The following is a 14,043-nucleotide window of genomic DNA, read 5'->3' as shown; positions in this document are numbered from 1 at the left end:
GGGACTAGATGGCCCTTGGGGGTTGGGAGTCCCTTCTGACTCTAGAATCCTAGGTATTCCTGCATGGCAGAAGGGGGTGGGACTAGATGGCCCTTGGGGGTTGGGAGTCCCTTCTAAATCGAGGATCCTAGGTATTCCTGCATGGCAGAAGGGGGTGGGACTAGATGGCCCTTGGGGGTTGGGAGTCCCTTCTGACTCCAGGATCCTAGGGATTCCTGCATGGCAGAAGGGGGTGGGACTAGATGGCCCTTGGGGGTTGGGAGTCCCTTCTGACTCTAGGATCCTAGGGATTCCTGCATGGCAGAAGGGGGTGGGACTAGATGGCCCTTGGGGGTTGGGAGTCCCTTCTGACTCTAGAATCCTAGGTATTCATGCATGGCAGAAGGGGGTGGGACTAGATGGCCCTTGGGGGTTGGGAGTCCCTTCTGACTCCAGGATCCTAGGGATTCCTGCATGGCAGAAGGGGGTGGGACTAGATGGCCCTTGGGGGTTGGGAGTCCCTTCTGACTCTAGGATCCTAGGGATTCCTGCATGGCAGAAGGGGGTGGGACTAGATGGCCCTTGGGGGTTGGGAGTCCCTTCTGACTCTAGAATCCTAGGTATTCATGCATGGCAGAAGGGGGTGGGACTAGATGGCCCTTGGGGGTTGGGAGTCCCTTCTGACTCCAGGATCCTAGGGATTCCTGCATGGCAGAAGGGGGTGGGACTAGATGGCCCTTGGGGGTTGGGAGTCCCTTCTGACTCCAGGATCCTAGGGATTCCTGCATGGGAGAAGGGGGTGGGACTAGATGGCCCTTGGGGGTTGGGAGTCCCTTCTGACTCTAGGATCCTAGGTATTCCTGCATGGCAGAAGGGGGTGGGACTAGATGGCCCTTGGGGGTTGGGAGTCCCTTCTGACTCCAGGATCCTAGGTATTCCTGCATGGCAGAAGGGGGTGGGACTAGATGGCCCTTGGGGGTTGGGAGTCCCTTCTGACTCTAGGATCCTAGGGATTCCTGCATTAGGATGGCCCTTGGTCCCTTCCTACTCTAGGATCCTGTGTATTCCTGAATGGCAGAAGGGGGCTGGACTGGATGGCCCTTGGGGCTCCCTTCCAAAGCCAGGTTCCCAGGGTTTTGCCCTAGAGGGGAATTGCAAAATCCCCCCAGCCACCGATCTTTCCCCTCTCCCATCAGCACATTTGGGAGGGCCTTTCCCCCCACCCCATCACCCCCAAATCTTTTCCCCTTCACCTTTTTCCTCCACTAATATTTGTTTGCCGAAATCTGCTTCTGCCCACTGGCCAAAGGAGGGTCCTTTTGTTGCTTTTTGCCTTGGAGAATGCCAGGAAGAAATCCCTTGCCCAAATGTTGCCCTTCTAGGAAACGCAGCCCAGTTCTACTCCTCTCTTCTTGGCTCCTCCAATGGGAAAAAGAAATAAAGAAATGAATAGTATCTTTCTCTTGCAGGCTTAGAGGGTGCCCCAGTGGTGGCAAGGAGAGGTGCATCCCTGGCTCCATCCCCACAACCTTAGTTACCTGTCCAGATGCATAAGCAGAGGGGCACCTTGAGAAATGCAAGGTCTTCTGCCCAAGGAAAGGGATCTGCAGTCCTCCCAGGACAGATATAGCCTATTAGAAGACTTTAATCCTTTTCTTATTCTTTGCAGGATGGTTTCCTTTCAGTCACATATTGCAAAATTGTTATTACTGTTATGATTATTTGTATTACTACCTTTGAACAGTGTTTCATATGAGGGAAATTTAAATTGTTTGGAAAGCCTTTTAAGAGACTTTAACCCATTTCTTATTCTTTGCAGGATAATTCTTTGCAGGATTGTTTCCTTCATTCACATATTGCAAAATAACAACAACAACCTATAAATCCCTTACAGTGTGTCCAGGAAGGTGGAAATGTTCTCTCCCTGGTCTTTGAGTGTTACCATTTCTAAATGTCAGGTTTGTGTCCATTTATCTTCATGAATAGGATCATAGAGTTGGAAAAGAACCCCAAAGATCATCCAGACATTCCTCTTCATCCTGGAAAGAAGTGACCAGTGGGGTCCCACAGGGCTCTGTCCTGGGCCCAGTGCTCTTCAACATCTTTCTCAATGACTTGAATGACAGAATTGGGGGCATACTTATCAAATTTGTAGATGACACCAAATTAGGAGGAGTAGCTAATACTCCAGAGGACAGGATCAAAATTCAAAATGACCTGAATAGACTAGAAAGCTGGGCCAAAGCTAACAAAATGAACTTCAAAACGGAGAACTGTAAGGTACTACATTTAGGGCAGAAAAATGAAATGCACAGATATAGGATGGAGGACACCTGGCTGAAGGAGACATATATGTGTGAAAGGGATCTAGGAGTCCAAGTAGATCACATGTTGAACATGAGTCAACAGTGCGATGCAGCAATTTTAGGCTGCATCAATAGAAGTATAGTGTCTTCTAGATCAAGGGAAGTAATAGTGCCACTGTATTCTGCTTTGGTCAGACCCCACCTGGAATAATATTGTGTCCAGTTCTGGTCCCCACAAATTCCACAATTCAAAAAGGATATTGAGAAACTGGAGCCATGTGTCCAAAGGAGGGCGACTAAAATGGTGAAGGGTCTGGAAACCATGAAGCCTTATGAGGAACGACTCAGGGAGCTAGGGATGTTTAGCCTGGAGAAGAGAAGGTTAAGAGGTGATATGATAGCCCTAATTAAATATTTGAAGGGATGTCATATTGAGGAGGGAACAAGCTTGTTTTCTGCTGCTCCAGAGACTAGGACCTGGAGCAATGGATTCAAACTTTTATTATTGTTATGCTTTATTTATATAGTGCTGTAGATTTACATACAAACAATAAAATGGATAAAAGTAAACCTGCCCATGGCATACAATCTAAGAAATAATAGCATTATACAGATAAATAATACAACTACAGGAAGAGAGATTCCAGCTCAACAGTAGGAGGAACGTCCTGAGAGTAAGGGCTGTTTGACAGTGGAACACATTTCTTTGGAGATTTTGGTGGAATCTCCTTCCTTGGAGGTCTTCAAGCAGAGGCTGGATGGCCATCTGTCACAGGGGATGCTTTGACTGAGAGTTCCTGCATGGCAGAATGGGGTTGGACTGGATGGCCCTTCTTAGGGTCTCTTTCAACTCTAGGATTCCATGGTTCCTCTTTTCCTCTCCCCCTCCTTTAACTTTTCAGCAGGAGAAAAGGGGAAAGTGGGAGAAAGCGAGAGAAACCAGGACATTTTAAAAGCTGCTGAGAAGGCACTATTAATCACTCTGGTTAATACCCAGAATAGGTATTATGTATGTATTATGCACAGAATTGGTGATTAGGGGAAGATGTTTTAATTAATGCTTTACAGTCCATTAAGAGCCCCCCAACCCCCCAATCCTGCACCAAGGCCCCCTCCCCTCCCATTGCCATGCACCTGACCCCCCCCCCCAGCTATGATGTCAAAAAAGAAAGCAGCCTTCCTAACCCACATAATAAAAGCCCACTTGGGGGCATCTTCTTTCAGCTCAGACTCTTGGCCCTTTTTCGACCCTTTCGCCTTTAAGCCCCCCCTCCACCCCACCACTGCAGCCGCTCTAGGAATTATCTGAGAGTTCGTCTCTCCTAACCCTTGCAGGACTGAGTGGAAGGTACCACTCTAGGAACCCCAACGCCCCTTTCGCTAACCCTTGGAGGACTGAATGAGGGAAGCCACCGCCCTCCTTTGCCGCTCTAGGATTCTAAGGGGCGTCTCGCTAACCTTTGGAGGACTGGTTGGGAGACTCCGCTCTGGGAACCTGAGAGCTGGTCTCGCTAACCCCTGAGTGACTGGAAGACGCTCTAGGAATCTGAGCGCATGTCTCGTTAACCCTTGGAGGACTGACTTGAAGATGCCGCTCTAGGAAGCTCAGCGCTCCTCTCTCTGACTCTTGAAAGCCTTCTTTCTTTCTGTCAGTCTCAAAGGTGCTACAAAGACTGATACTGTATGGACCTTGGAATGAAATTCTTTATTGCGGCCAAAGACCAGCATCAATATAAGATATAACACAGGAAAATAAAATAATACACAATACAAAAAGATTGGGATAAAAACCTGCCAACGAGAAATGTAAATAATTCGTTTCCGTTACATTTAAAATAGCTTCAACTAAAATAAAATAAACCTTTATGGGCTTCTGCCCTTAAGAAATAATAAAAGTAGATTAGCGATATCAGATTTTTACCAGACATGACACAATATTATGTATTTAACTTTGATCAGTTGTTCTTTTCCTACAAGTGGTTGCTAGTGCAGAAAACTGTCAGTCCTGCCATGCAGGAACTCTCCATCAAAGCATCCCCAACAGATGGCCATCCAGCCTCTCCTTAAAGGCCTCCAGAGAAGGAGCACATTCCACCTTGAACAGATCTTACTGTCAAGAAGTCCCTCCTAAGGTTGAGGTGGAATGTGCTCAGTCCTGGAAAGCAAGCATAGGACCTTTGGTGAGTCACAGCCTCTCAGCCTCAGCAAACCCTGTGACAGCTTCGCCTTACATTTTGGTGGCCCTCCTCTGGGTATGTTTAGCCTGGAGAAGAGACGATTAAGAGGTGATGTGAGAGCCTTGTTAAGTATTTGAAGGGCTGAGGATGAAGCAAGCTCCAGGCAAGCTGCTGCTCCAGGACCTGGACCAATGGATGCAAGCTCCAGGAAAAGAGATTCCAGCTCAACATTAGGAGGAACCTCCTGACAGTGAGGGCTGTTCGAAGTGTAGTGGAGTCTCCTTCTTTAGAGGTCTTTAAGCAGAGGCTGGATGGGGATGCTTTGATTGAGAGTTCCTGCATGGCAGAACAGGCTTGGACTGGATCAGGGCCCTTGGGGTCTCTTCCAAGTCTAGGATTCTGTTCTGGGGGGCTGGAAGAAAGAGTTGCACATTTTGGAATGCATTGCAAGGCAAGACCAAAGAAGCGGAGAGAGAACAGCTGGAAGGCAGTCCTCCAAGAGTTAAAGGCACAGATTTCTGCTTCCTAGAGAGGCTGAGAGGTGGAAATAAAGGAATGGTGAGATTAGTATTTCATTCCCAAGTTTGGACAGAGATTCCAAGCAAGGAGACAGTCCAAGGGTGGAAGAGAAACCCTTTGGAAAGAGGTGGGTTTGCGTTCTTGGATGGATATAGGTTTCCAGAGAGAGGGAGGGAAGGGGGAGGCTGCCTTGCAGAAGTGGATTCTGTGCACTGATTTTTTTTGGGGGGGGTTGAATTAGATCCCCCCACCCCTTTCATTTCTAGGGCTGCATCTGCACTGCAGAATTAATGCAGTTTGACCCTGCTTTAATTGCTCTGGCTGTATGCAATGGGATCTTGGGATTTGTAGATTGTTGTGGCCCCAGAGCTCTCTGACTAAAAGTGTAGCTGATCCATACTGCAGATATAAAGCAGCTGGACAATACTTTAACTGCCACAATTCTATCCTACAAAATCCTGGGATTTGTAGTTTGGTAAGGCACCAGGGTTCTCTGACAGACCAGACCGAATACATCACCAGACTACAAGTCCCAGGATTCCACAGGATGGTGTCATGACAGGTTAAACTGATGTCAAACTGATTTATTTCTGCAATATGGATTAGCTCAGGGAAAGGCTAAGTATCTCACAAAATTGGAAATCCCAGAATTCCATAGCACTGAGCCATGAAAGTTAAAATGGTATCAAACTGCATTATTTCTACAGTGCAGATACAGTCTGTGGGCTTCACTGAACTCCAGTAATGACTCAGTTTCAGAAACCAAAGGGAGAGAGACCTAAAAAGCAGCGGTCAGTGTATGCAGTTTGACACCACTTTAAGTGCTGCAGGTCCATCCTATGGAAATCCTGGGATTTGTAGTTTAACAAGGCCTTTAACCTTCTCTGGGTGCATCTTCACAGTAGAAATAATGCTGCATGTAAGGGCTGTGGCTCCATCCTGTGGACATCCTGGGATTTGTAGTTTCACCAGATCCAGCCTTCTCTGCTTGCATTTTCACTGTAGAAACCATGCTGTTTTTAACTGCAGTCTCCCTGTCCTATGGACATCCTGGGATTTGGAGTTTCACTAGGTCTTTAGCCTTCTCTAGTTGCATCTTCACTAGAAATCATGCTGCTTGTAAATGTTGTCGCTCCGTCCTATGGACATCCTGGGATTTGTAGTTTCACCAGATCTTTTGCCTTCTCTGGTTGCATTTTCAGTGTAGAAAAAAATGCTGCATGTAAGTGCTATTGCTCCATCCTATCACTGTGGACATGCTGGGTTTGTAGTTTCACAGGGCCTTTAGTCAAAGATGGCTGGTGCTCACACAACTACAAATCCCCAGGATTGAGCCATGGCAATTAAAGTGATGTCGTTTATGACACGAGACGAATCCTGTGCAGAAACTAAATTTAAACTGAAAACAACCCGCATTTGTGGATTGTTATTTGGGCGACATTTAGGGTTAACCCAAACAAAAAGTTGAAAAACCCCTGCATTTGCTTGTTTGATGTTTTTCAGACGACGTTCCTGTGAAAGAGAAATAACCCGAACACAAAGTCGTCAAGACCAGCTCCTTTTTACTTTCACTAAATTCCGAAAGTACAAAGGCACTTTCCATTTGGATTATTTTCGCGTTATTTCTTTTTCACGCCAATGCACCTGACAAACAACACCCGGATTTTAAAATCCCATTTCTGCACGGGATTTTACCAATTCGCTCTCTGTGTGATAAAGTCCTGAGTTATTTTTGCAGTGCAGATGCAGCCTAAGAGAGAAGAAGACATCTTGCAGATGGAGGAGGTGGATGGAAGAAGCAAATCTGCAGCAATGAAGTTCTGATTTTTGTGGTACCTTCAAAAGAATAATAAAAGATAAAAGATAAATAAAGATAAGATGAATAAAAGTGGGGAAAGGGCTTCTCAATTTTGGCCTCCTCCCCAGAATTGCCATTTTCTAAAAAATGCATAATGATCCAAATCCGTGGAATAAAATAAAATAAAGAATATCCTTGACTGTCCTGTTTTGACAAGGAGAGTCCCAAAGAATCCTCTGCCTTCCCACTTTCGCAGCTGCTTTTTAAAATGCCTTGGTTTCAGTCTCCTCCACCTTTTCCTCAGCTTACTTCAGTTGCTGCAAACTGAGCTCCAAATGCCCAAAGTCATTTTCACTCATCAAGGTGCATCCACACTGCAGAATTAATGCAGTTTGACACTGCTTTAACCACGCTGGCTCAAGGCAATTCTGGGATTTGTAGACATCTGTGAGACATTTAGCCTTCCTATGTCAGACGCTCTGGTGCCACAACAAACTCCAAATCCCAGGCTTTCCTAGGATGGAGTCAAGACAGTTAAAGCAGTGTGAAACTGAGTTAATTCAGCAGTGTGGCAGCAGCATCACTTAACTCAGAAGAGAGGCAAGGAGAGGAAGAAATCTAGCTTTGCCCTTCCCTGTTTGTTCAGGCAAAAGCAAACTGCTGCAGCCTCTCCTAGCTTTTGCCCCCTTCTTATTTAATAACTTTTGCCATCTTGACCATATTCTGGATTCTCCTCTGTGAAAGTTTGGCAGGTGTGGTGATCTGGGAGTTGTGTCGTGTAAAAATTAAGATGGTTGTGTGTGCGTGTGTGTGTACAGTTGTTGTTGTTGTTGTTGTTTGGCTTCAAGCCATTTCCGACTTATGGCAACCCTAAGGTGAACTTATTAAGGGGTTTTCTTGGCTAGACTTGTTCAGAGGGATTTGCCATTGCTTTCTGAGGCTGAGAGAGTGTGATTTACCCAAGGGCACCCAGTGGGTTTACATGGCAGAGTCAGGATTCGAACCCTGATCTTCCAGTCATATTCCATTGCTCAGATCACTATACCATGCGGACTCTTACAGTATTTTTTTTTAAATGATTTTTAAATTATGAATAATGAATTTTAATGTGAATTGTTTTTAAGATGTGTATATGTTGTCTGTCATTTTAAATTGATGTGTCTTTTAACTTTAACTTTTAACTGCGTTTTAATTGATGTTGTTTATCTGTTCATTCTTGGTTTTCTAAGGCAAGGAATCCTAAGTGGTGATTTTGCCTGTTTTGTCCTCTGAAATATAGCTAGGGCAATGGCAAACCATTCTTGATCTCCCATCCAAATACTAACCAGGGCTAACCCTGCTTAGCTTCCACAATCAGACAAGGTCTGGTGCATTTAGGGTACAGTGGTACCCCGGGATACGAATTGACCGCGTTACGAAATTTCCGGGGTACGAAAAAGTTAGATTTAAAAAAACTGTTCCGGGTAACGAAAGATTTTTCGGGTTACGAAATTAATTTCGGCGCGAAATTCAAATCGGAAGCGCAGCTAGTGGCTTTCCAGCGCCTTTTCGGGTTGCGAAATGTATCGGGTTACGAACGGCGCCGCGGAACGAATTAATTTCGTAACCCGAGGTAGCACTGTATTTAGACTCATTGTGTGTGTGTGTGCCTTCAAGCCGCCTATGGACTTATGGTGGCGTCATGAGTTTCATAGGGTTTTCTTAGGCAGTTTGACATGGCTGTAACTGCCATGGTTCAGTATTAGGAGATCTTGAGAACTGTAGTTTATTGTGGCACCAGAGCTCTCTGATGGAGAAGGCTATGTATAGTTCAATTTATTCATGACAACCATATACAGGTTATAGCCATCCAATTACAATCTTACAATTATTATTATTACTATTACTATTATTATTTAATTTCTAACCTGTCTCTCCCTGTGGATCAAGGTGGGGGACAAACAACACCACCAGTTAAAACACTGGTTAAAACACATATCAGTTTAAAAGGACAAATAAGATGTGCTCATATTAAAACAATCCCCTTCTAAAATTCATTATTGAAGATTCACAAATAATAATTTAATGATAATTAAAACCTTTAGTACTTCTGCTAAATATCTCACAAAACTACAGATCCCAGGATTCCACAGGATCGAGCCAAGGCAATTAAAGGGATGTCACACTGCATCATTTCCGCACCTTCAGGCAAGGAATCCTCAGAGGTGGTTTTGCCAGTTCTTTACTCTGAAATACAGCTTACAGCACCTGGTCTTCGTTGGCGATCTCCCATCCAAGTGCTAACCAGGGCTGACCCTGCTTAGCTTCCAGGATCAGACAGGACCTGGTGGTGCCATTAGAGTATTTGGGCAAGATAAATGATTTTTTAAAAACAAAGTTTATTGAGAATAGAAAATATACAAAAACAAACTTTAAACAAACTATTACAAATCTTATATAACAATAAACAGACAGACAAATAATAAGACAGTACAATACCATACTATACATTCAGAGTTTGACTTCTTGGAGTTGTTCTGATCTTCCTTAAGAACTATAGATTATTCTGAAGTCTCTAAATAAATTGATTAAAAAGAAAAAAAGAGACGCAAGAACAATGACTTGGAGAATGAAGCCAGAAAGAGCTTCCATAAAATCCATATATAAATTTCTAAAAAAATAATAATTTAAGCTTCATGATTTTTCCAATTTTTATAAATAAACTATTTGTTATAGATACAGTATTTATCAATGTAGTGGAGGATTTCCCTCACTTTCACCTTCATACTTTTAATATTTCTCCTTTTCCCTCTAGGTAATCTATCAATGGTGCCCAGTCCTTTTTAACTTCATCCCAGCTGGAATCTTTTAACATACAAGTGAGTTTCTTTGCTTCTTTGCATTATATTAATTTTGTTAACCAAGTTGTTTTCTTTTCCAGCATTTTTTGCAGACAATCCTGATTTTTTAACAGGAAAGAAAAAATCCAAACCCAACCTATCACCGTGACAAATAGTATCATGTCATAGAATCATAGAATCGTAGAGTTGGAAGAGACCACAAGGGCCATCCAGTCCAACCCCATTCTGCCATGCAGGAACTCTCCATCAAAGCATCACCGACAGATGGCCATCCAGCCTCTGCTTAAAGACCTCCAAAGAATGAGATTCCACCATCCTCCATGGAGGAAGTGTGTTCGACGGAAATGGCAAACTCTTGCTGAAGAAACTTGGCAAAGAAAATCTCATGATTGATCCACTTTAGGGTGGCCATGAGTTAGAAATGACTTGAAGGCATGCAACAACAAATCAGGAAGGAGAAGAGATGGTTAAGAAGTAATATGACAGCCCTGTTCAAGTCAGAATCATAGAATCATAGAGTTGGAAGAGACCACAAGGGCCCTGATCCAGTCCAACCCCATTCGGCCATGCAGGAAATCCAAATCAAAGCATCCCTGACAGATGGCTATCCAGCCTCCCTTTGAAGACCTCCAAGGAAGGAGAGGGAGTTTGTTCCACTGTCGAACAGCCCTTACTGTCAGGAAGTTCCTCCTAATGTTGAGGTGGAATCTCTTTTCCTGCAGCTTGCATCCATTGCTCCGGGTCCTAGTCTCTGGAGCAGCAGAAAACAAGCTTGCTCCCTCCTCAATATGACATCCTTTCAAATATTTAAACAGGGCTATCATATCACCTCTTAACCTTCTTTTCTCCAGGCAAAACATCCCCAGCTCCCTCAGTCATTCCTCATAGGGCAAGGTTTCCAGACCCTTCACCATTTTTGTCGCCCTCCTTTGGACACATGGCTCCAGTTTCTCAATGTCCTTTTTGAATTGTGGCGCCCAGAACTGGACACAGTATTCCAGGTGGGGCCTGACTAGAGCAGAATACAGTGGCACTATTACTTCCCTTGACCTAGACACTATACTTCTATTGATGCAGCCTAAAATCGCATTGGCCTTGTTAGCTGCCGCATCTCACTGTTGACTCATGTTCAACTTGTGGTCTACTTGGACTCCTAGATCCCTTTCACATGTATAAGTCTCCTTAAGCCAGGTGTCCCTGATCCTATATCTGTGCATTTCATTTTTTTGCCCTAAGTGCAGTACCTTACATTTCTCCCTGTTGAAGTTCAAGTATTGGAAGGAGTGTCATATTGAGGATGGAGCAAGCTTATTTTCTGCTGCTCCATCCTCAATATGAGCAATGGATGCAAGCTCCAGGAAAAGAGATTCCACCTTGACATTAGGAGGAACTTCCTGACAGTAAGAGCTGTTTGACAGTGGAACACACTCCTTCCTCGGAGTGTAATGGAGGCTCCTTCTTTGGAGGTCTTAATAATTTAGTGAGTTAAAAAGAGAGGTCAAAACTGACTAAAATTGGGCCCCATGAGTTGGAGATGAGGGCACACAGCTACAACAAGTTTTAAGGAATCAACAGGATAGGAAGAGTCAATATATGTATGTATGCTCTATTGAGAGAGTATTTCCTTTCCTTTTTAACCTGGGAGTGATGAAGGTGATTATCTCCTCTTTAACTGCCTCCTGGGTTTAAAGATAGGCTTTTAAAACAATGTTTTTAAGGCATGTGACAGGATGTTGTTATATTGTTTTTAGTTTTAAGCATTTTAATATTTTTTCAACTTGATTTTAGCACTGAATTTGTTTTAATTATTGTAGTAATTTAATTATATTTTAAAAACCTTTTTTTATATATGTTTTTAACGGTGTGGTGTTTTTAATGTTGAAAGACACGCCTTGAGTGAAGAGTGTGATATAAATAAATATAATAAATATATCAAATAAATAAAAAATAACATCTATTTTAGGCTGCATCCGCACTGCAGAAACAATCTTGTCTGACACCAATGCTATACAATTCTGGGAACTGTAGTTTGTTGTGGCAACAGAGCGCTCTGACAGAGAAGGCTAAATATTTCACAAAACTGCCACTCCCAGAAATCAATAGCATTCAGCCAAGGCAGTTAAAGTAGTGTCAGACTGGATTGTTTCTGCAGTGTGGATGCAGCCTGTGTCTGGATTACAGGAGACCCATTGAATCCATTAGGTTTATCTGCTTGTTGAGTTCCTTATTCAGTGGACTGAATGGGCTTCTGGTACTTGGGAGTTACTAACAAGATGATAAGCTCTGTGTGCAGTGGGGATGTCCACAGAAGAGCTGGTTACTGGTTTTAAGAAGTGGGTACTTTCTCTTTCTCTTTCAGCTCCTGGTTTCCCATGAAGAGATGGCTGAAGGGGAAGGGGAGCTCCTGAATCTGGGTCTGGGGGAACTCTGCAAGGAAGTCAAGATAGAGGATGATGGGAATGTGGCCTCTCAGGGTGAGGGATCCTGACCTGTCATGAAAGGGATAAAGGGATAAAAGTATTTGAAGGGGTGTCACATTGAGGATGGAGCAAGCTTGTTTTCTGCTGCTCCAGAGACTAGGACATGGAACAATGGAGGCAAGCTAAAGGAGAAGAGATTCCATGTAACATCAGGAGGAACTTTCTGACAGTAAGGGCTGTTCGACAGTGGAAGACACTTCCTTGTTCTGTGGTGGAGTCTCCTGCCTTGGAGGGCTTTAAGCAGAGGCTGGATGGCTATCTGTCAGGGATGTTTTGATTGAGAGTTCCTGCATGGCAACTCTATGATTCTATGTCCTCTTCCGGGCCTTTGTCATACCAGTGTTGGGATGCCAGGGTGAAGCCATGCTTTAAATCCGGGGTGGACAAAGTGTGACCCATGTGACCCCCGGACATTTGTGGAGGCCCCCAGTCCTCCCCCCAAAAACACAACGATTTCACCTCCAAATACTTTCTAAGAGATATAAGGACATTTTCACCTTATTCCTGGTCCTTGCTGGGCCAACTTAATTTCAGGAGGGGCTTTTTTAAATAGGAAACAGATGTGGCAGAGGGGTGCAGTTAGGGTTGCCATAAGTCAGGACCTCCAAACCAGGACAAATGTAGGACAACATTTTCAAATGTAGGACACTTTTATTAAAAATGGAGGACACAAAAATTTGCTGGTTTTTAAAAAAATATATAGGGTTAGATAGAAGTGGGGTTAAATAAGGGGGGCTATAGAAGCAGGGCTAGATGGGGTACCTAGAGGGGCTTAGGGTTAGATAAAGAGGAGTAAGATAGAGAGGGGTTAGAGGGGGGCTTAGAAGAGACTTAAATAAGGGAGTTAGATAGAGGGGGTTACAGAGGGCTTAGATAGAGGGGGGTTAGATGGGCTTAAATTCTAAAGCACCAGAGTTGTTCTCTCTGCAGGGCTCTCAGACTACATACACACTGCAGAAATAACCCAGTCTGACAGTACTCTAACTGCCCTGGCTCAATGCTATGGAATTCTGGGAAATGTAGTTCGTTGTGGCTCCAGAGCAGAGCTCTGCTTGTTCAGTGCCAGGAGCTGATCTGCCTGTGTAGTTTGGCTATCTGTGAATTTCACAAACCGCTCGGATTCCCAGTGATTGGGCGGTATATAAATAAATCCTGTTATTATTATTATTATTAAATAAGGGGGTTAGAGCAGTGGTTCCCAAACTGTGTCCTTTAAGAGATTTTGGACTCCCAGAAGCCTCAGACATGTTACTCAATAGTCTGAGATTCTGGGAGCTGAAGTCCAAAATTACTTAAAGAGCACAGTTTTGGGATCACTGGGTTAGAGAGAGGGGGGAGTAGATAGAGAGGGGTTGGAGGGGAGTTTAGATGGAGAAAAGGAGGTAAATAGAAGGGGGTTAGAGAGGGCTCAGTTAAAGTGGGGTAATGGGGGAGAGGGAGTCAGAGAGAGGGTTAGAGAAGAGAGGGGTGTGTGTTTGGGGGGGCCTTGGGGAGGGGGCTTCCAATGTCTGACGGGGGCGATCCTGGGGGGAGCCTGGGGCCCAGGAGGGGCCTGGAAGGTGCCCTCTTGCCTCTCCCGGGTGCCAGCCCCTTCCTCCTTTTCTGAGCCTTGCTGAGGCTCTTCCTCCTCTTCCTCTCCAACGGCTGGGTCCCTGAGGCGCCCCTCCCCTTTAGTGAGGCAGCTCTCCCGGCGCTTCAGAGCTCCTTCCTTGCAAGAGCAGGAGGAGGCGGAGGGCTGGGGGGCAGGGGTTCCAGGAGGGCCCTTTCCTTCCCCAGGCCGGGCTGCCCCAGAGGCCAGGGCCCTTTCCTCCTCTTTCCCAGCGGCCTGCCTGGACGGGCAGGGGCCACTGCTACTGCGACCTGCCTGGCCCTGCTCCTCCTCCTGGCACCTTGTTGCCCTGCCTGACTAAGCCTGCTCCTTGGGAGGGCTGGCCAAGAGGGGCA

At 44.9% G+C, this 14,043-nt stretch overlaps 1 protein-coding gene across 2 annotated transcripts in view; it reads left to right on the top strand.

The window, feature by feature from the left end:
* The first annotated feature begins 5,009 nt into the window (after window positions 1-5,009).
* LOC149320312 (uncharacterized) overlaps window positions 5,010-14,043 on the top strand; it is a 67,446-nt gene continuing 58,412 nt past the window's right edge. Inside the window, exons 1-3 of one of the 2 annotated variants that reach the window (XM_089500905.1) lie at window positions 5,010-5,108; window positions 9,574-9,637; window positions 11,979-12,093. In XM_089500905.1, the coding sequence (XP_089357031.1) occupies window positions 12,000-12,093 (94 nt within the window). In that variant the 5' untranslated portion in view covers window positions 5,010-5,108; window positions 9,574-9,637; window positions 11,979-11,999. The remainder of the gene's footprint in view (window positions 5,109-9,573; window positions 9,638-11,978; window positions 12,094-14,043) is intronic. The other variant, XM_089500914.1, reaches the window with a different exon arrangement.

Source organism: Sceloporus occidentalis, unplaced genomic scaffold, assembly GCF_023333645.1.
Source record: "Sceloporus occidentalis isolate IW3139 unplaced genomic scaffold, rSceOcc1.0.p SCAF_1, whole genome shotgun sequence".
Lineage (NCBI taxonomy): Eukaryota > Metazoa > Chordata > Lepidosauria > Squamata > Phrynosomatidae > Sceloporus > Sceloporus occidentalis.
This window is presented reverse-complemented; position numbering and strand designations above follow the sequence as displayed.